General features: G+C 48.6%; 1 protein-coding gene across 11 annotated transcripts in view; it reads left to right on the top strand.

Annotated features, from left to right (window-relative positions):
- SYNRG (synergin gamma) overlaps positions 1-19913 on the top strand; it is a 1253369-nt gene that overhangs the window by 657650 nt on the left and 575806 nt on the right. For all 11 annotated transcript variants that reach the window (XM_069614681.1, XM_069614680.1, XM_069614679.1 and 8 more), the window contains one exon: positions 4131-4243. In XM_069614681.1, the coding sequence (XP_069470782.1) occupies positions 4131-4243 (113 nt within the window). The remainder of the gene's footprint in view (positions 1-4130; positions 4244-19913) is intronic.

Below are 19913 nucleotides of genomic sequence, written 5' to 3'. Positions count from 1 at the left end.
ACTATTGCAACGCACTTTATGTAGGATGCAACAAATATATTACAAACAAAATTCAGATCCTCCAAAACAACGCCCTAAGAGCAGCCCTCAGTATCCCTAAGAAAGTCAACATCTCTGATTCTAGACGGTCTGTCAACTGGCTTTCTACCAAAGACAAAATATTCCTCAAATCGGTTTCCCTAACCCACAAATGCCTCCACCAAGCAGCCCCTCAATGCCTTATCACTAGATTCACCAGAACTACCTCCTCTCGCCCCTCTAGAATGGCCAACTCCAACCTCCTCCTGGTGCCCAGGTTTAAACGTTCTATGTCGGGTGGGAACAGCTTTCCTGTTAAAGCAGCACAATACTGGAACTCCCTTCCACCACCTTGCAGGGAGGACCTCCTCTACTACCTACCGCCTATTCAGAACTAAGACCATCCATTGGCTCAAGACTCACGACACATAACAACCTCTTGCTCTCTTGCTACCCTAATGCTCCACCACTGTGATTGTAAATATGTACATTTAGGTTGTCAACTGCCCAGTGTAGTCGAGTCAACAGCTTTCATGAGACAATATTGTATATAGTATTACTTATATTGTATATTTCTGTAACCCATGCCTCATCGGCGTGCATTGTTTCTTTCTACGCATCCAGCACTGTAACCACAGCTGGACTTCATTCCTTGTATGTAACCAAGCTTTGCATTCCTCTTTTTGCCTCTGCGCCGTGCTACCCCACTAGGGGTTAGGTGCGCAATATAAATAAATAAATACAAATACCAACATCTACCGGCATTCGACTTTCTAAGGTTGCTAGGCCTCATGGCATCCTGCATTTTTCTGGTGCCAGAGGCCAGATTGAGGATGAGATCCCTTCAATGGGTCCTCAGGATTCAATGGTCCCAATTTTCGGGGGAGATGTCAGATCTTCTGCAAGTCCCATCCAAAGTGGCTCAAGGTCTTCTATGGTGGGCTTGCAAGGAAAATATCCTCAAGGGGGAACCTTTTTGGCAACCATGGCCGGAGATAACGGTAGTGACAGACGCCTCACTCACAGGGTGGGGAGCCCACACCAAAGATCTGACAATCAGCGGTCGTTGGTCTCCATCGGAGTCCAAACTACACATCAACCTTTTGGTGCTGAGGGCAATCAGACTAGTTCTGAAGGCCTTTCTGCTCTCTGTACAGGGTAAGAATGTCCTGATAATGACGGACAACACAGTGGCCATGTACTACCTCAACAAAAGAGGAGGCGTAAGATCAATCCCACTGTGCAGAGAGGCAATGCAGCTCTGGTTCTGAGCAATGCAAGAAGGAATCTGTCGGCAGTTCACCTAGCCGGAGAGCTGAACACAGCGGCGGACGCTCTGAGCAGGCAGAGCAGTCTCCCACGAATGGGAGCTAGCTCAGGAAGTCCTTCAAGAGATCTTTGCCTTTTGGGGAACCCCTCAAGTGGATCTGTTCGTGACCGGAGCCAACCGGAAGTTCGAACCGTACTGCTCAAGGGAATGTCCTCCGAGAGGAGCTCTAGGAGACGCGTTCGTGGTGGACTGGCTATTTCCAGTCCTCTACGCATTTCCTCCAGTCCACGTGATTCCTCAGGTAATCAGGAGGTTGAGAAAGTTCAGGAAAACCATGATCCTAATTGCCCCGGATTGAGCCAGGAGGACGTGGTACCCAGACCTTCTGGACATGTCCATCTGCCCTCCAATACATCTTCCACAAAGAGAGGATCTTCTCTCGCAAGAGGAAGGTCGGTATCTCCATCAAGAGGTCAAGACACTGTCTTCATGCATGATTTCTGAGAGGCTGAGATATAAGGATTGGGACCTCCTGGATGACATAATGGAGATTTTGCTTTCGGCCAGAAGGCCAGCAACAAAATCCCTGTACCGGTGTTGTTGAAACAAGTTCAGTAACTGGTGCAGGGATAAGAATGTGGATCCATTGTTATGTAATACTCCAACAGTACTTTCTTTCCTCTTACACTTGGCCAATTTGGGGCTCCAAGTTGGCACTATAAAAGGATATCTGGCAGCGCTATCTATCTTTAAGCGTTCCCCGGAAGAGGTGTCCTATTTTAAAATGCCCTTAGTCATTCAATTCTTGAAAGGGCTAACAAATGTGTACCCTCCGACACCTTTTCAGGTGCCCATCTGGGATTTGAATTTAGTGTTAAAATTTCTCATGTGTGCCCCTTTCGAACCTTTACATTCTTGCCCATTAAGACTTCTCACTCCTAAAACACTTTTGTTGGTGGCTATGACATCAGACCGCAGGGTAAGTGAGTTGCAGGCACTTTCTTGTAAGCCTTCTCACTCACACCATTTTCCATAGAGACAAAGTTATTCTAAAAGTCAAACCATCTTTCTTGCCTAAAATAATCTGATTTCCATCTGTCACAGAAAATTACCTTACCTTCTTTATATCCTCCGCCTCATGCTAGTAAGGAAGAGGAAAGGTTGCATAGACTGGACCCAAAAAGGGCTCTCAGTTTCTACATTTCCAGATTGGCAAATCTTAGACAATGTGACCAAATATTTGTTGGGTATACTGGACAGAAATTGGGACTGGAGTGTCTAAACAAACCCTATCCACATGGATCGTTCTAGCAATTTCAGAGTGCTATAAATTGGCTAGAAAAGAGCCTCCAGATGGATTAAGGGCTCATTCAACCATGGGCATGGCAACTACCACGGCTCTTCAGAGGGGTGTCCGGTGCAGGATATTTGTGCTGCGGCCACTTGGTCGTCAATGCACACCTTTGTGAAGCATTACTGCTTGGACTCTACTTCAAATCAAGGAGGACTCTTTGCAAAAGCTGTCCTTCATTCAGTCCATAATTGAATTTTCTGGTACTCCCTCCTCCAAATTCTTTCTGCTTTGGGAGCCTATCTAAGATGAGGAATACATGGGAGGACACAATCCATTCGAAGAACAAGTTACCATCTGTAACGTTCTTTCTATTGGATGTTCCTCCCACGTATTCCTCATTGATCCTCCCAACCTACCCCTCCGTGAACACCGTAAAAACAGAACTGAGGCAACGGGCGCTGTTGGAGCCCTTTATACAGCGAATGACGTTGATGCAAGACGGCGGCCCTCGAGGGACTACAACTCTGCGGCCTCGAACACAGTGCCCTCTGGTGATTTTTTTTTCTCCAGAATCAGAAAAGCTGGGAGACAAGATATCTAAGATGAGGAATACGTGGGAGGAACATCCAATTGAAAGAACATTACAGTTGGTAAGTAACTTGTTCTTTGCAGCTACTCTCTCCAAACCTCTACTGTTCTGCCCAACCAGACCTCTTTTATAGGGGTCCGGCTTCTCCCCTTGTAAACTCCCCAACTCAGTTGTATTGACCAATTGGTTGCTCTTTTGGATTGGTGAGTTTGAATGTGTGGGCAGAGCATGTCCCGGTTTCAATGCTCCTCCCACTGGCTGTGTATCTGCGGAGCAAGGTGATACCAGGAACAGGTGCTGCCTTGCCAGCTTTTGTGCTCTCCACAGAGCTGCTCCAATAGTACTGCTGCTTTTGAACAGGCTTGCTCAGGTACGGGACTCGATAACTTTAGTTGGGTAAGTGCTCACCTGGGCATCTGTTCCCTGCAGGTGTTGCTCCTGCATCGCCCTACTGTTTCAGAGGCTGATCTGCATCTGTTAAAGGGGCTATATTGTCAGTAAGCTTCATGTGACATGTCCAGGCCATGCTTTTGGTGGAGGGTGGAGTGGAGACCAAGGGATCTTCCCCACTCTGCCCTTGGGTCTTGCATCATGCAGTTGGTGGCGGTAGCAGGTACAATAACCCAGTGCTCTTGATCACTCCCATCCCTGACAATTGGAGCAATACAGGGCACTTGGCCACAGCAGGGAGAGGCTTTAATACTGACAGCTTTCCCCAAGTGGGCAGTAAATCTAATTTCTGTTGCAAGATAATTACTCATTCAGTGAATGTAAAACCTCCCAACTCAAATACAGTTGTATTTTAAGAACTCCTATTTAACAAATTGAGGTTTGCAGAATGTTTTGTTTATATTGTATGTGTATACTTGTTATCTGTTAAAAGAAATAAGGGCATGAGAATTGTTGGGTTGACCAGGAAATAACAGATATAACATTTTCAAACTGTATGATCTTTTCAGGCTATAAAACCAGAAGATGACGACTTCCAGGAGTTTCAGGATGCCTCCAAATCTGGATCAATAGATGACTCCTTCACAGACTTCCAAACAGCTAATTCACAGCCAAGAATCAGGTAACACGTCTATCTAAACAACTTTTGCATCTAACATAGGTTTAAGCCTTTAGAATGCTACATGAAAAGCCCTGAAACAATAACTTGCTTTGTCTGTATTGTCACGGATGGCCTCAAGAACACACCAGCCACCTTTGTTTGTTATATATTTTTTTTTAAGTTGAACAGGGTGTAAGGAAGTCATGTTATCAAGATAAGACAGACACAAATGATCACAGTTCAAGGGTGTTTATTGAACTCTTACAAGGGTGTGAAACTCCTATCTAACCTAAATCTAAAGATGGGAGTAAGCTACAACCATCAAAGTAAAAATACCAGTCCTATTGAGGTCTTGTCAACATAAAATGGCCTGTACTTAAAAAAAAAAACAACAAAAAAAAAAACAAACAAAATATTGCCAATCCTTGCTGCTAATTACAAAGTGTGTGGGATAATGTTCATGAAAATTAAAAGAAGTGTTCACAAAATGATAAGTCAGGATGTTCAGGCTAGTGGCCTCCCTTCCCCACGTTTTCAGCTCTGGGCAAGGCGATTCACTCGAGCGTAGCACACTCACGGGTTTCTTCAGCACGAGGACACAGTTCCATTACAAACATCAGGGCCATCTGTACCCAAGTCTCTTATGTTCAAAGTCTCTTGATTCAGAGGGCCTGATGTACCAGAACAAACAAAGTTCTTTTACAAATACACAAGTCAGGCGAAATCACTCTTCACCCTGGATCCCCTTCAGCCGTGCTCAGATCCTCTTCTCCATTGCTTACAGAATATCTTCTCTCGGGTGACTCATGGATCACCGCGGATCCCGCTCTTCCGTGCTCATGTCCCTTTTTACACAACTATACTGGGACCAATTTCAGTTCAATTAGCTATCAAGGACTTCCGAATGTGCACAGAGTTTGGGTTGACCGTTGCAGGATCACTTGGATTTTACAGTTCAACAATTTCTACACGCTCAGTTGAATACCAAACAGATCTTTGAATGAGCACCCATGTGGCGCCGGACCATTCTGTAAATGGTACCTATCTTGGTTTCAAAAAGTTCAATCACTCCTTAGATATTCAGTTATGCTTGCATCGTTCCTCACATACACCTCATATTTTTACTTGCAGACTTCTTCATACAATGTTGCCACTTGCAACCTTGGTTCTAGCTCAGACCAGTCTGCTATCAGTCTCCCTGACTCACCGGCTGTGCTGACTTTACTGGCGCTGCTTTGTTGTGTAAGCCAAGGACAGTAACACAGCAGCAATTGCTCGTCCCCTTGGCTATCAATGCGGGAGGGCCCTGTGTACCTTCAACACACACTGCACCGTTGTGCAGCTTTAATTCCTGGTCTTCTGTTTTTTCCCCCAAGGGCTCTTGAAAGTCGCGGTTCTTCTCTGAAAAAGTCAAGGGTGGTTCCCTCCTTGCAACACTCTCTGGTCTTGCCATATTTCTCCTCGTATTAAACTGCCATCTCAAAACTGCTGCTGCCTTGTGGTTTTTGGTAATGGTAGCCTACTACAAGGATGTATACGAATTGTTCGAACTACTACAATTGTTCGAATCACAATTGACCTTTGCACAATTGACCGAATTGTGAAGGTCAATTGTTACATATCTGCGGGGGGAAACCCCCCGCAACCCATATATATTTTTCTGAGGCTTGTGGAATCTGCTTAGATCACATGCTGTGCATAGGCCGACATCTAGTGGAAGCTTCGGAGTATTAGTTTGTTTTTCGAAACTCGAAAATGGGCGTCGACACAGGGCGTGCCAGTAATACTATCCCTAGTGTGACGTCCACTGTACCCAAGATCCCTCACGCGTCTAGGATCCTCAGATTGTTTTTTTCCGCCATACTGGTCGGAAGCATCTTGCGGAGTCCCCTGGCCTTAGCCATAGTTTTGCTAAAATTTAAAATTAATAATCTATTGACATCCTTCCCCACCCCAAGGTCGAACTTCGACACTCGACGCCGGCTGGAGAAGAAATCGACCGTCGGCTGCTGCACAGCGGATTTGGGCCTCGGAAGGCCGCTGGCCTCGGCCCGGGCCTGGTAGGCCGCTGGCCTCGGCCCTGCAAGTAGGGAGAGTGGGGGGTGGTACATACTCTACACTCTTGGTATATAGGTACACCTTATACATTTCCTACACTTAGCCCGCTGCCTCAAGGTGCGTATGGGGGGTACCCCTTTTCAATTCTGCCCCAAGTGCAACCGCAAATACCCTTGGGTCGACAGGCACGCCACATGCAATCTCTGCTTGCCGAGGGACCACCCCGAAGCGAACTGCAGAGCGTGTAGTAGGTTTAAACCTAAGACACTTGAGGACCGTTCAACGAAGCGTTGGGCCCACCAAGCCAGGCAGGCGGCCATGGAAGCGGAGGGCGCCTTCAGCGATGGCAGCGACGCCGTACTTTCGGACGGCGAGGGCATTACGGCGTCGAAAGACAGCCGAGCGCAGGTCCCCGACCTCGGAAGGTCGTCCGGCAGGGCGGCTATGGGGAAGACCCCCGGCAACGCAAGCGCTTCACATACTACACACACTAAACACACTAAGTCCAACCGAGACTCGACGACGTCGAGTTCTCGGAAAGAGGCACAGACAGAACGGTCCGATTCGGTGTCCTCTGGGCGCTCTTGATCAAGATCGCCGCATGACTCCAGGCAATCATCCACTCTTGCCAAGAGTGCCTCGCTCCCTAGGCTAACAGAAGTTCGATCGTCGGGAGACGAAGACGACTTCCACCCCCATGCCGCGCTCCAGGAGGCGGAGCCCGCAATTAAAGCCAGCGAGGCCCCACGCTCGAAGGACAGGGACACCTCTCCCGATCCTCGACGCCAGGCGTCGAAAAACTCCGGAGCCACTAAGGGACAGGGAAAACATTTTTCTACGCACGGGGAGGGGGGAAAACAGCAGAAGAAACTACCTGTACATTCTTCCACACCTGTGAAACACTCCACTCCCCCTAAACAGACAGACAAGCCCAGGTCTGCTGATAGGTCCACAACCAGCAAAGCTATTCAAGATAAATCCCATAGACTTGCTGAGAGAGTCATTCCCAGTTCCAAAAAATGGTCCAGTGAAGACATAAATAGGGTCATGTCAAGAATGTCTTCTTTGGCTGATTTTTATGATAAAAATCCAGAACATTTCCTCTCGTATGATCCACAAGGGGCCACACCCTCAGGCTCTACTGATCCTATCCCCCCGAGTAAGAAGGCCCGGTTTGAAACCCCGATGAGGTCTGAACCCTTCGAGGTACAACCTTACGCAACACCTTATTCACGGTATCAAGAAGAGGCTTCCTTTTGTGGAGACCAAGAATTTGGTATGATAGAAGAGCAAACCGGGACGGGCTACTATGGGGATGATGAGGAACAGGAAGAAGAAGAGGATAACCCGGAAACATACAGAGTAGATTCCCCGGTAGAGAACGAAGCCCCGGTTACCGACTCCCCGGTCGATAATCAGCCCCTCCTAAATGAGGTTCTCGCTCGCGCAGCAGAACATTTCTACATTGACACCCACGGTGTACAGGAGGAAAGGGACTTCGCAGAAGAGTTAGTGGGAGAAAGGAGGCCGGTTGCCCAGACCATCCCTATCCTTAAATCCATTCAGCGGAGAATAGATCCGTCCCTGGTGAACCCAAACCTCACCAGAGCAGTCAATCCCAGGGTTGAAAAACTTTTCAGGGCAGCTCAGTCTGACCCTCTCTATATAAGAGGGCATCTGAAGCCAGACTCCCTAGTTGTTACCAACACTCGTAAGAGGGCTGGAACACCCTTGTCTTCGTCAGAAGCTCCTCCCGACAAGGAGAGCAAAAAACTATACGGTTTCGGCAGGAAGGTAGCCTCAACGTCCGCCTATCAAGCAAGGATTGCTAACTCCACCACCCTGTTGGCCAGCTACAACTGCCATCAGTGGGAAGAAGTCGCGGCTCTCATAGCCTCTGCTCCTGAACCGTTAAAGGGCCTATTAGCTCGGATTTCCGCAGAGGGTAGAGCCGTGTCTGGTTGCATTTTGAAAGCAACCTTCGATGCCGCGGATAACGCAGGCAGATTGATAGCAGAAGGTACTGTTATCAAGAGACATGCGTGGTTACGGCAGTCTGGTTTTAAAGCAGAAACTCAGGCATCATTGTTAGACAAACCGGTGGAAGCCGATCTGTTTGGTAAGGCGGTCGAGGACGCACTGAAAAATGCCGAGGACGAATACGAGACACTCAAATCCCTTGGCCAGTTAACCAATAAACCCCCTAACCAGAGAGGGAATAGTAATTTTCGTCGCCCACGCGGCCAAAATTCCCAGAGAGGATCTAACTATTCCCAGGGGCAGGGTACACAGTGGAACAACAACCAACAGTCTACCCAGGGTTACGGCAGAGGTAATAGGAGAGGTCGTGGTAAAGGCAGAGGCAGCCCCAGCAAGGGAGGCGGCACGCCTCCACCAAAGCAGTGACGCTCAGTTCAGGGTCCCTTCTCACGCAACCCCAGTAGGTGACGCATTTCAAACTTCACCCAGGCTTGGGAAGGGATCACATCAGACAGATGGGTGCTGTCAACAGTATCCACGGGATATTGTATAGAGCTACTGCAGCGTCCCCGGAACCATCCTCCACGACAAAGAGTACACTCCTTAGAACATCAGAAGATTCTCCTCGAGGAGATCGCCATTCTTCTACAAAAGGACACGATAGAACTCGTCCCGGGACACCAGGTAAACAAGGGTATTTATTCAACTTACTTCCTTGTGCCAAAGAAAGACTTGACAATGCGCCCAGTATTGGACTTACGGCCTGCCAACAAGTATGTCAAGCCCCAGAAATTTCGTATGACCACGCTACAAGAGGTAATCCCCCTCCTAAAAAAGGGGGATTACATGGCAACCTTGGATATGAAAGATGCTTATTTTCATATTTCCATGTTCCCAGCGCACAGAAAGTACTTGCACTTCAAGGTGGACAGTGGCCACTACCAATTCAAGGTACTGCCCTTCGGGATAGCTTCAGCACCAAGGGTATTCACCAAGGTACTGGCGGTGGCGGCTGCACACCTACGCAGGGAGGCAATCCCAGTGTACCCTTATCTGGACGACTGGCTCATAACGGGGGAAACCCCAGGAATTTGCAGGACAAACATTCAAAGGACTATCGACCTCCTCCACGAATTAGGCTTCTCAATCAACGAGAAGAAGTCAAGCCTGGTGCCAAGCACCTCAAAACAATTCCTAGGAGCAATCCTGGATACCCTGGAGGGGTTTACCTTTCCTTCAGAAGAAAGAATTCGGAATATACTTCTGCAAATTCCGCATTATCAGTCCGGTCAACAAATAACGGTACGCAAAGCAATGCGTTTACTCGGCATGATGGCGTCATGCATTTACCTGGTCCCCCACGCGCGCCTGCGCATGCGTCCCATGCAGGAATGGTTGGCGAAACAGTGGTCTAAGGCAAGTGGTCAGTGGGATGATCTAGTGGTCGTTTCACCAACACTGGTACAAAGCCTTCCCTGGTGGACAAGAGAGAATCTCGCAAAGGGGAAACCCTTTTACGATCCCGAAGTACAGGCAGTAGTCACTACAGATGCATGTCTGACGGGGTGGGGAGCTCACCATCTCCACCACACAGCTCAGGGTCTCTGGTCTCACTCAGTGGCCAAGAACCACATCAACCTGCTAGAGCTTCTGGCAGTATTCAGAGCGCTTCAGGCGTTCAAGCCCCATCTACTAAACCTGTCAGTGTAAATCCGGACGGACAGCACTACAGCCATGTTCTACCTGAACAAGCAAGGAGGGACTCGCTCGCCAAATCTGTCCAAGCTTGCCCAGAAAATCTGGATATGGGCACTCGGACGGAACATCTTCCTGTCATCACAACATGTTCCAGGGGAGCTCAATTCCCTAGCGGATGCTCTGAGCAGGGACTCCCTCCCAGAGGAACACGAGTGGGTTCTTCACAGAGAGGTCGTAGAAGATCTCTTCTCTCAGTGGGGTTTCCCCACTATAGACTTATTCGCCACAAGCGAAAACAAACAATGCCCAGGATTTGCATCCAGGTTCCCCCAACCAGACTCCCAGGGGAACGCCCTGTGGATGAACTGGTCAGGGATGTTTGCATACGCTTTTCCACCAACTCCTCTCATCAGGAAAGTGGTGAACAAGATGAACAGGGAATCGATGACGCTCGTCCTAGTTGCTCCCATGTGGGCAAGACAACCGTGGTTCCCACACCTACGCAGGATGGCGGTGTGCGAGCCCATCAAACTTCCAGCCTGGTACAACCTACTGTCCCAGCACCAAGGTCAAGCAGTGCACCAGCAACCCAACTCAATGAACCTGGCAGCATGGCTCCTGAGGTCATAGAGTTTGGACACCTCAAATTGCCACAGAGGTGTATGGACATCCTAAAGGAATCTAGGAAGCCAAACACAGGGCACTGTTACTTTGACAAGTGGAAGAGGTTCGTTATCTGGTGCCAAAGTAGACAAATCAACCCAGTTGATTGCACTCCTTCCACTATTGTTACATACATGCTCCACCTGCTAGATGCAGGATTGGTTTTTAACTCACTGAAAGTACACCTGGCAGCTCTCGGCTTACACCACTTCCCATAGCAAGGTGTCGTGGTGGAAAGTACCAGTAGTTAAAGCCTTCATGGAAGGAGTAAAGAGACTTCACCCTCCTATTTCAAACCCACCGCAGGGTGGGACCTTAATGTGGTGCTAGCCAAGCTCATGGGCCCCCCTTTCGAACCCATGCATAAAAGCAGTCTCAAGCACCTGACTTATAAAACGGCCTTCTTAGTAGCTATTACTTCTATAAGAAGGGTCAGTGAAATTCAGGCTCTGTCAGTGCAGGATCCCTTCTTTACTATCCATAAAGACAAACTGGTTTTACGCACACACCCTAGGTTCTCACCTAAATTTATATCAAAATTCCATGTAAACCAGTCCATTGAGCTTCCGGCTTTCTTCCAGAACCCGCAAAGCTCGGCTGAGGTGAAACTACACACCCTAGATGTGCGTAGGGCGGTCCTCTACTATGTAAATAAAACAAGACCGCTAAGGAAAACAGATCAAATGTTTGTCTCCGTAGCTACAGGCAGAGAGGGGGATCGCGTCTCTAAAGGTGCCATCTCGAAGTGGATTATTAACTGTATCCAGCTGTGTTACTCACTCTCTGAAAAGACTCTGCCTTTTACGCCAAGGGCCCACTCTACTAGAGGCATTGGGGCCACTCTGGCTTTCATTGCAAATGTTCCCCTCGACACCATTTGCAAAGCAGCTACTTGGAGCTCTATTCACACTTTTACTCAGCATTACTGCATTGACACCCATTCCAAGACACACACACAAGTGGGACAAGCGGTTCTAAGACATTTATTTGCTCATGACCCTTCTCACATCCCACCTCCTTCTTCTGGTACTGCTCGCTAATCTATGCACAGCATGTGATCTAAGCAGATTCCACAAGTCTCAGAAGGGATACATTACTCACCGTAATCGTATTTCTGATGCTTGTATCTGCTTAGATTCACATGCGACCCACCCTTCCTCCCCTCCGAGAGAAGGCGCATGATTGCTTGTAGTCTTACCTTTTTGTATCTGCTTGTATTATCTGTACTCGCGCTACTCCTCATACTACCTCATGTCAGAAAAAATACAATCTGAGGATCCTAGACGCGTGAGGGATCTTGGGTACAGTGGACGTCACACTAGGGATAGTATTACTGGCACGCCCTGTGTCGACGCCCATTTTCGAGTTTCGAAAAAAACAAACTAATACTCCGCAGCTTCCACTAGATGTCGGTCTATGCACAGCATGTGAATCTAAGCAGATACAAGCATCAGAAATACGATTACGGTGAGTAATGTATCCCATATATATATATATATATATGGTCAATTGTGCAAAGGTCAATTCGGACCCTTGACTTTCGAACAATTGTGTTCGAACAATTTGGGTAATACCTACTACAATCAGTCTGTTTTGAAGTTTGTATTCTGTGTGGGATGAGAGTCTGGATATACGGCCTGCAGCCAACTATGTTCCGCTGCATTATGGTTTGCCGTGTCTCTGGCTGGTGGGCTGTATGCTCCAGGCTTCGCTACTAGGAATTTTGCTCTCTGGGGTTCTGAAAGGCAAGAGAGAAAGCACTGGCCAGCTCTTTGCTCATCCAACTCCCTTAGGGTCAGTCGCTTCTCCAGGCAGCAAATTGGTGGTAGATCTTTCTTCTTCTGGGGCCTCCCTCTGGAACAGCCTCCCTGCCTCTTTGAAACTCGAGGAGAACCATCTTCGGTTCCGGAAGCACATCAAGACCCTTCCTCTTTGCTTCTGATTTCTCTCCTCCTCTCCCCTGCTGATCTCCTGGCTGATTCTGAAACTGCACTGGTTACATGGCTACCTTATGATCTCGGGCCCAGGTCCCCTCCCTACCAGTTGCATACGAGCGCTGCCCCCCAGCCCCCCGGCAACCCTTTCACTCGGACTGTGTCTGTATCTCCATAGCCCCTACTAGTACTTGATACCTGATATCTGCACCCACCCTTGCACCTGCCACCAGCTGGCCACACCTTTATTTATTGTCCTTATTTTTTGTCTTATTTATCTTTTTTGTTATCCTATGTACTGCACTGCCCCGCCCCTTTCCCCCTGCACTTCTCCCCTCCCCACCCTGCACTTGCGTGATCTCAGTGTCCACTGGCCTAGTAGGATTGTTGTCTGTCTTCCCTCTGTTTTTCCTCCCTTGCCTCGTGGCGCCTTAAAACACTTGTGTATAGGCGTGTTATGAATGCCATATCATATCATGTTGTACGCCCGGTATCGAAGGATCAAAAGTGGTACTATGTAGTTGTAGCTCAGCACATGAATAGGGTACAGACTGGGACACTCCCACACACTGTCTCTGGGGCAGAACTGGCTATGGGACACACCCTGGTAGGGTGCCAGCTCCAGGTTTAGAGGAGTCCCCATCCTCCCCCTCAAACCCCCCCACAGTATTCATTTGGATAAACAAAATAAACTATCCTGCCTGCCACTCAATATGCTTATTCCAGGAAGGATACAACCAGAAACCTCAACCGTAGTTAGAAAAAAAAAAAAAAAATAGCATGCTCTGTGAGGAAGCATTGATATTAGTGACAGACACAATGGATGCAAGTTTCAAAAACCTTTATTTACGAATTTGCTTTGGATGGTAGAATTCCTAACCGGCCCTAACTCTAAAATGGTAGTTATCTCGACCATTAAGCAACAACAAATACGTACAAGTCAGTCTGGTCAAAATAAAAATTACTATACTAAGAAAACCTAACCTTGCCCTCCTTCTCTAGATAACAAATGTGTTAAGGGAATACAAAAAGGAAAATAGTTTGTCAAAATGAAATGTCAGAATGGCTTCAGCACCAACCAACTCCCTGCCCCAGGTTCAACCTCACAGGGTCTGGAGTCTCTTAATAAACGAAGGATAGGAGGATGGTACAGTTCTATCAGTCTTGTACACTTTGGCTTACTGGTACAGTTCAACAGTTCAATCTTAGGCTTTCAATTTCTGGTAGTTCAATCACTTCTTTAGGCTTCGCATGCCTTGTCATCAATACTCAGTTCATATGCTCTACATTTCTCGCAGTTTTGTACAGACTTCTCTCTGCCGGGCTCAAGCCTGTCTTGTTGTTTGTTGGGGTTCCCTTCCCCACGTTTCATCTTGAATCTTTTTCACTGTTGAAGACGTTTGAAACTGCAAGGAATTTACATAGACTTCTGTATGACCACTTTGACTTCTTTCCATATTCCTTCAATTCACAAATGTCTCATGCAGCACCAATACCGCTTGGTACTTGGAGTTCTTACTCTTTCACTTGCCTTCTTGGCCCTTTTTAAAGTTCTTTACATTTTAATTTTGCCCTCTTGGCGTGTTTCACATTTCACATATTTCATTTTCTTCTCCTTTAACTTTCTGTCCTTTGATCTCTTCTTGTAACATCTTTCAAAAGTTCATAACATTTCATAGAGACTTTCGAATGTGCAAGTTCCTCTCGCAGGGCCACTTTGCTACTCCGGATTCTCTTTGTTTAACAATTGCTCTCTTCATTTGCATTTTATCGGCATTCGCCCAACCGCCACCTTTCAAATCAGTCACTTTCCCTTTAGCATCCATCGGAATTTTGTTGTGCTTGATAACTCACTGGTTGGGCTAAATGAATGCCTCATCTTTTTTTTCGCAGCTCAAGGTTCGTTGCCCAACGCCTCCTCTGCTCCTCCCCAATTCTGCCACTCGCCCAGGAGGGCCGTGGGCCGTTTCCTGGCACCTTCACGGTTTCTTTTCTCCGTTCACTCGGCTCTGCTTTTCGAACACTCACGGCTTCCCGAAAGCTTGGAAATATTGCCTGGCTTTCTTTCGTTTTTCTGTTGCTGATCAGCCCATTGGCCTCCCAATTTCCACAACCTGGTTCACTTCAGCCTCGGAAGAGCTGTTCCTTCTCATACCCGGCGTCGCTCAAAGTTTGTCTGTGTACCACCTTTTATTTTCACAGGGAGACTTCATAAGTTGCAGGTGTACATTATTAGAGCTACGTGCCTGACTCAGCTACAGGGACAGGGCCAATGCAAGTCAGGGGAGGTAATCCTTCTTTCCTCATCTTCCTTGGTGCAGTACTTTTGTCAAGACAAAGTGGGGAGGAATTATGCCAGTTGTAGTTTTCCATAAGTAAACAGGGATAGGGGTTAGTTGGGTTGTGGAAAAAGGGGCATATAATGTCTCACCATAGTGTGCCTCTCCCCTCTTCAGAGGACTCCCTACAAAGGTGATCCTCCCTCGCCCATCCCCAGGGTCTGGATCCACAAGCGATGGCCTTTCCCTGGCCATCTGAGTAAGGGATCCTTGGGGACTAAGTTGCTAAACACCCTCATAGACAGTGGTTTCGAACTTTAAGTCCTCACCTCTTCTCCCACCCAGTTCGTATTCTGCACTTCTCTCCTGTACCATCATGTCCTCCCTTCCCAACCTAGGGCACCCACTCTTCTCCCCTGCCATCTCTCTCAGCTCTGCCCCCTCAACCCACCCTACTCCCTGCCAAACATCAACACCCTTCCCACCTCCCTCCTCCTACCCTCTTCTTCCCCTCCTCCAATCTGTCACCCATCTCTCCAGCTACTCCTCCATTCCAACTCCCCCCACAAGCTACCCTATCTCGCTCCTCCTTCCCCCCACAGACCTTCACCCCCCACTCCACCCCTGACTCCCTCATAAGAACCTTTCCTTCACGAACACTCTTCCATGTCAATCTTAGATCACCCCCAGGATCCCCCCACACCTCTACTAAGAAACATCCTGTTTCCCTCTCCTTCCCTCGATTTCCCCCTTCCACCTCCACCATGCAAACCCCTGCTCAATCCGACCACCACCCCCTGCCAACTTACTAGATTCCACCTAGTTTGCCTCCCCGGGACGCACTGTCTTCTCTATTCCCCTTCGTCCCTACTCTTCACGACCCACCCACCTTACTCTCCTTCATCATTAACGCATTATCTGTTGTCAAAAACAAACGCATCATATTTGACTTCATCTCCTCTGAAAGCCTATACATACTCTCTGAAACCTGGTTCTCTGTCTACTTCCAACCCATCGTGCACAAGGCTTTCCCCACTGGCTACTCCCTGATCGTGCACAACAGATCCAGCAGAGGGGTTAGACATCCCCCACAGACTACCCCTTAGTCTTACACTCTGAAAATAAACCGTGCAATGCTGACCGCGAATCATTGCTTGTGAAATTTCAAATCTCCCCCCGGCCCCCTACATTACCCACAACTTCATACTCATTTACAGATCGGGCTACAATAGAAACTTTGCAGACATCCTTGGTAACTTCTTAGCAGCCATCCTGATCTCTCTCCCTTCCCTCACCATGCTATGGGACTTTAAGATCTGGTTTGATGCCCCTTCCAACCCCATGACCCGTCCACTCATTGACAACATGGAAGCCCTCGACATGACCCAACTGATATCAAGCCCCACGTACATAGCAGGGCACATCCATGCTGCAATATTCAGCTCTACCAATTTCATTTCCACACTCCCTCCCCTTACACTAATATGGGCTGATTACACTGCCATCTTATGACATCACTCTTATGACTGCCACCCCCATCCTCACCAGCTCCAACCCATCCTCCTGTGTACATCTTTGGAACATGGTCATTGTAAACCCCTGACATGGATGACTCCCTGCTTTCTTCCCTCCCCAACCTCCTTCTCCAAGGAAGACTACCCTCTAACGATCATTGCGACCAGTGGCTCTTGTGAGGTGCCAGGAATTAGATGCAGACACAGAGGTCATATTTGTGGTTACAGACTTTTATTAAATAAGGGGTTGGAAAATGCCCCACTGTCCTTACTTCTAAAAGGTTTTTTCGAGGGCGATTGGGTCCTCCGACGTATTCCAGATCTATGACAGGTAATGTCCACAGCTGTGCTGCTTCGGAAAATCTTCGGCGTCTGCGTCCTGCGTCGATGCACCGTCCACGAGGACCTCCTCTGACGGCCGACGTCACCCGATGTGATAAGTAGGACTCAAGACGCCCGTAGCCTCAGTTCCGTTTTTTCCGCGAACGTGTTAGCTTCGTGAATCTCGGTACGCCTCGACTCTTTGGAGTTTGTTGTATTCTTCTCGGTTCGTTGAACCTGTTCGGTTTTTGTGAAGACCTGTTCGTGGCGATGTCTACTTCGTCTTCAACCCCGCGTCCGGGCTTCAAGAAATGCGGGGACTGTGGGTCCAAGATGTCGGTCACGGACTCGCACGACGCCTGCCGCTGGTGCCTCGGGGAGGCCCATGATATGGACGACGGTGTCGACTGCCAGTCGCTCACGGCAAGGCCTTGCGGGAGCGCAAGTGTAACGCTCACCTGATTCCCGTAGAGGAGCCGGTCTTGACTGGGCGTATACCGTATCTTCAAAGGTGATGTGTGACACACGGCTGGCTCTTTGGGCTGGACCTCTGTGCACTGTATGTCTGGCTCGAAGGGTAAGATGTCTGCAGATAGAAAATGTGGGATTAATGAACTGGGTTATTGAATGTCTCTCTCTTCTTCCCTTTCTCTTCTCCTGTAGAACCCCAAAGGTTAACGCTCTCACCTTAGGTAAGTGAACGCCGTGCTCGCCATCTGCCTCGAGGCAGGGTGCTGTAACCAGTTTCTTCACTGGATAAGGGGAGCAGGCCTCTTGACTTCAGAGGACTGCTGTCCGTCGTTTACTGCACGAACGGTAAGTTTCGAGTAATTCTAATGTCTTTAAAGTCTTTAGTAATGATGTCTCTTGTTTTGCAGGGTTCCGGCGATGGCGGATGGCGGGCTGAAGTGAGTTGAAGATGGAGCCCGTGTGATGAATAGAAGCGCCTGGAAGCACGTAAGTAAGCGCTTGTTGCCTGCTTCACGATGCGCTCTAACTGTCTTTTTATTTTGCAGGTACAAGTTCGGGGCGGCTGCAGGGTGCCGGAATACCCACTGGGTTAGATGTGGAAAGGAGTAATGGCACGTGAGTATTAAAGTTCCCCAATGTCTTTAAACGCACCTTGTTTTGTCTTTCAGATGCGGGATGCAGCGCCGAAGGCCTCCGGAGCGTGCGAAGAGTTGGTAAGCTTTTGTCTTTCAGATGCCGGAATGCAGTGTGAAGACCTCCGGAGCGCACGAAGAGTAGGTAAGCCTTTGTCTTTCAGATGCCGGAATGCTAACCTGTTCTTTCTTGTCTTTATAGGTGTTGCTGAAGACTGGATTCAGGATGGTAAGCCTTTTTTCCTTAGGCCCAGGATCCGATGCAGAAGACACGATGAGCGTTCTGCTGCAGAGGATGCAGAATAACGCAAAGCAAGATTCATCCACCGGGTGTGGTTTAAATAGCCTCCTGTAGGGCTTAGGTGTCTCCTTCCACAGCCACGCCTAGGTAAGAAAAGAGTTCCTGCCTTCCAGAAGAGTTCCAGTGTTCTGAATCTAGGGAGTGGCTCCTGCCCCACCCAACAGGAAAAGTAGTTCCAAACAGAAGAGGATCAGAGGCTCAACTGGCAGGCAAGTAAGCAGCATGGTCTGCTGCAGGTAAGTCCACCCAAGCATTATGAGCCCGGCGCTTCCAGCGCTGGGACTGGGCATATTTATGAGCCTGGTGCCACTGGCGCCAGGACTGGGTCCAAAAGGTCCCAATTGGGACTGGTTGGCACTCGGAACCTGGGTTATGGATCTGCTTCCAAGGGAGTTGGGAAAACCCTCACCTTTTGGAAGCAGAGATCATGACACCTGTCTGGTGTGCCCCTGCTGGACATCTGCAGGGCTGCTACGTGGAGGTCAATGCACACCTTCACGAGATTCTACTGCCTCGACAGGGATTCCAGGGAGGAGTCCAGAGTCGGCCAAGCAGTGCAGCGCAACTTGTTCGCTTGAAGGTGAGCCTGGTGAGGAGGTAAGAGATGCTTATGTTGAGCCTTGCCAGCTCCCATGGTTGTGCATGCATGTACTGCTATGTATTCTTTATTCATGAGCATGTGAATCCATGGCAGACCCCATGCTGGGGAAGGAACAAGTTACCTACTCATATGCAAACCCTCCCGCTTACCCCTCTGCGGCTCTTCTCTTGGTACTACTGCCACTTTACATGTTACCAAAGTACCAGAAGCAAGCTGGCTGCCAGAGGAGGGGCTTAGGTAGAGGGCAGTCATTGGCTGGGGGCACTAGGACCCAGAGACCAGTGATTGGTTGTTAGGAGAAAGACAGTTCAGAAACAAAACTGAAACTGATTTTACTCTTTACCGAGGATTCCCACCTGACGGGGAATATTCATGAGAATGTGAATCCATGTCAGACCCATGCTGGAGAACAACAGTTACAGGTAAGTAACTTGTTCCTTTTGTAACAGTTCACAGGTGAAGGGCTAGCTTTCTCTCCCCTTAACCTCTCTCAGGTTTTGCTCCCCTTGTGTATGTGGCCCAGGCTTGGAACTGTTGTGGTTTTGCAAAAGTTCATGAGGTGAGTGGTTTTCTTCCCCTGCCACCCCCCACTCTCCACACCGACTTTTCTCGTGCTATGCCTCCCTTGGGTGAGGGTCCTAGATTCGCAACTAATATGGTTCTGCAAAAGTTCTCAAGGTGATGGGTTTTCTTCTCCCTTGACCCCTCTCTGGCTTTGCCTCCCAAAATGATTCTCTTTCAGTCCATTCACAGTTATTTAGTAGTCTTCGGTATCATTGCTGAAGCACCCTGCTGCCCCAATATCTCTCTCCATGTCACGACCCTCGCCCAAAACCCCCCTCTGGCAAACCTATTGCCCAGGTGGAGTCAGGACTCTGGCCTTTAGAGCCTGGCATCCTCTTCAAAAACCCTCATGGGGCCAGTTGTGGCGCCTATGGCGCCATGCTCGTACACCATGAACAATGTGCTTGGGAGCTACTTTATTGTATTGTCAGCCAACATGGAGGCATCCACATAGCCTGGTTCCTAAGAACCAAGCTATGCGGGCTAGTGTTTTGGGTGTGGCAGGCGTGGAACTACTTTCCCTGGTACTACTTTACCTGGGCTATATAAACCACACCCTGACTGCAGAACATGCTTTGTGTTACTTTGCAGCTTGCAACGTGATGCTCACCGTGCCCAGCTATTCCCTCGAACCTCGGAGAAGCAGAACCTGCAAGGAGACGAAAGGAACATCAT

The sequence above is a fragment of the Ambystoma mexicanum genome, chromosome 9 (assembly GCF_040938575.1).
Source record: "Ambystoma mexicanum isolate Mex_15411 chromosome 9, UKY_AmexF1_1, whole genome shotgun sequence".
Lineage (NCBI taxonomy): Eukaryota > Metazoa > Chordata > Amphibia > Caudata > Ambystomatidae > Ambystoma > Ambystoma mexicanum.
The sequence above is the reverse complement of the archived record's forward strand: the minus strand, read 5'-3'. Positions and strand labels throughout refer to the sequence as shown.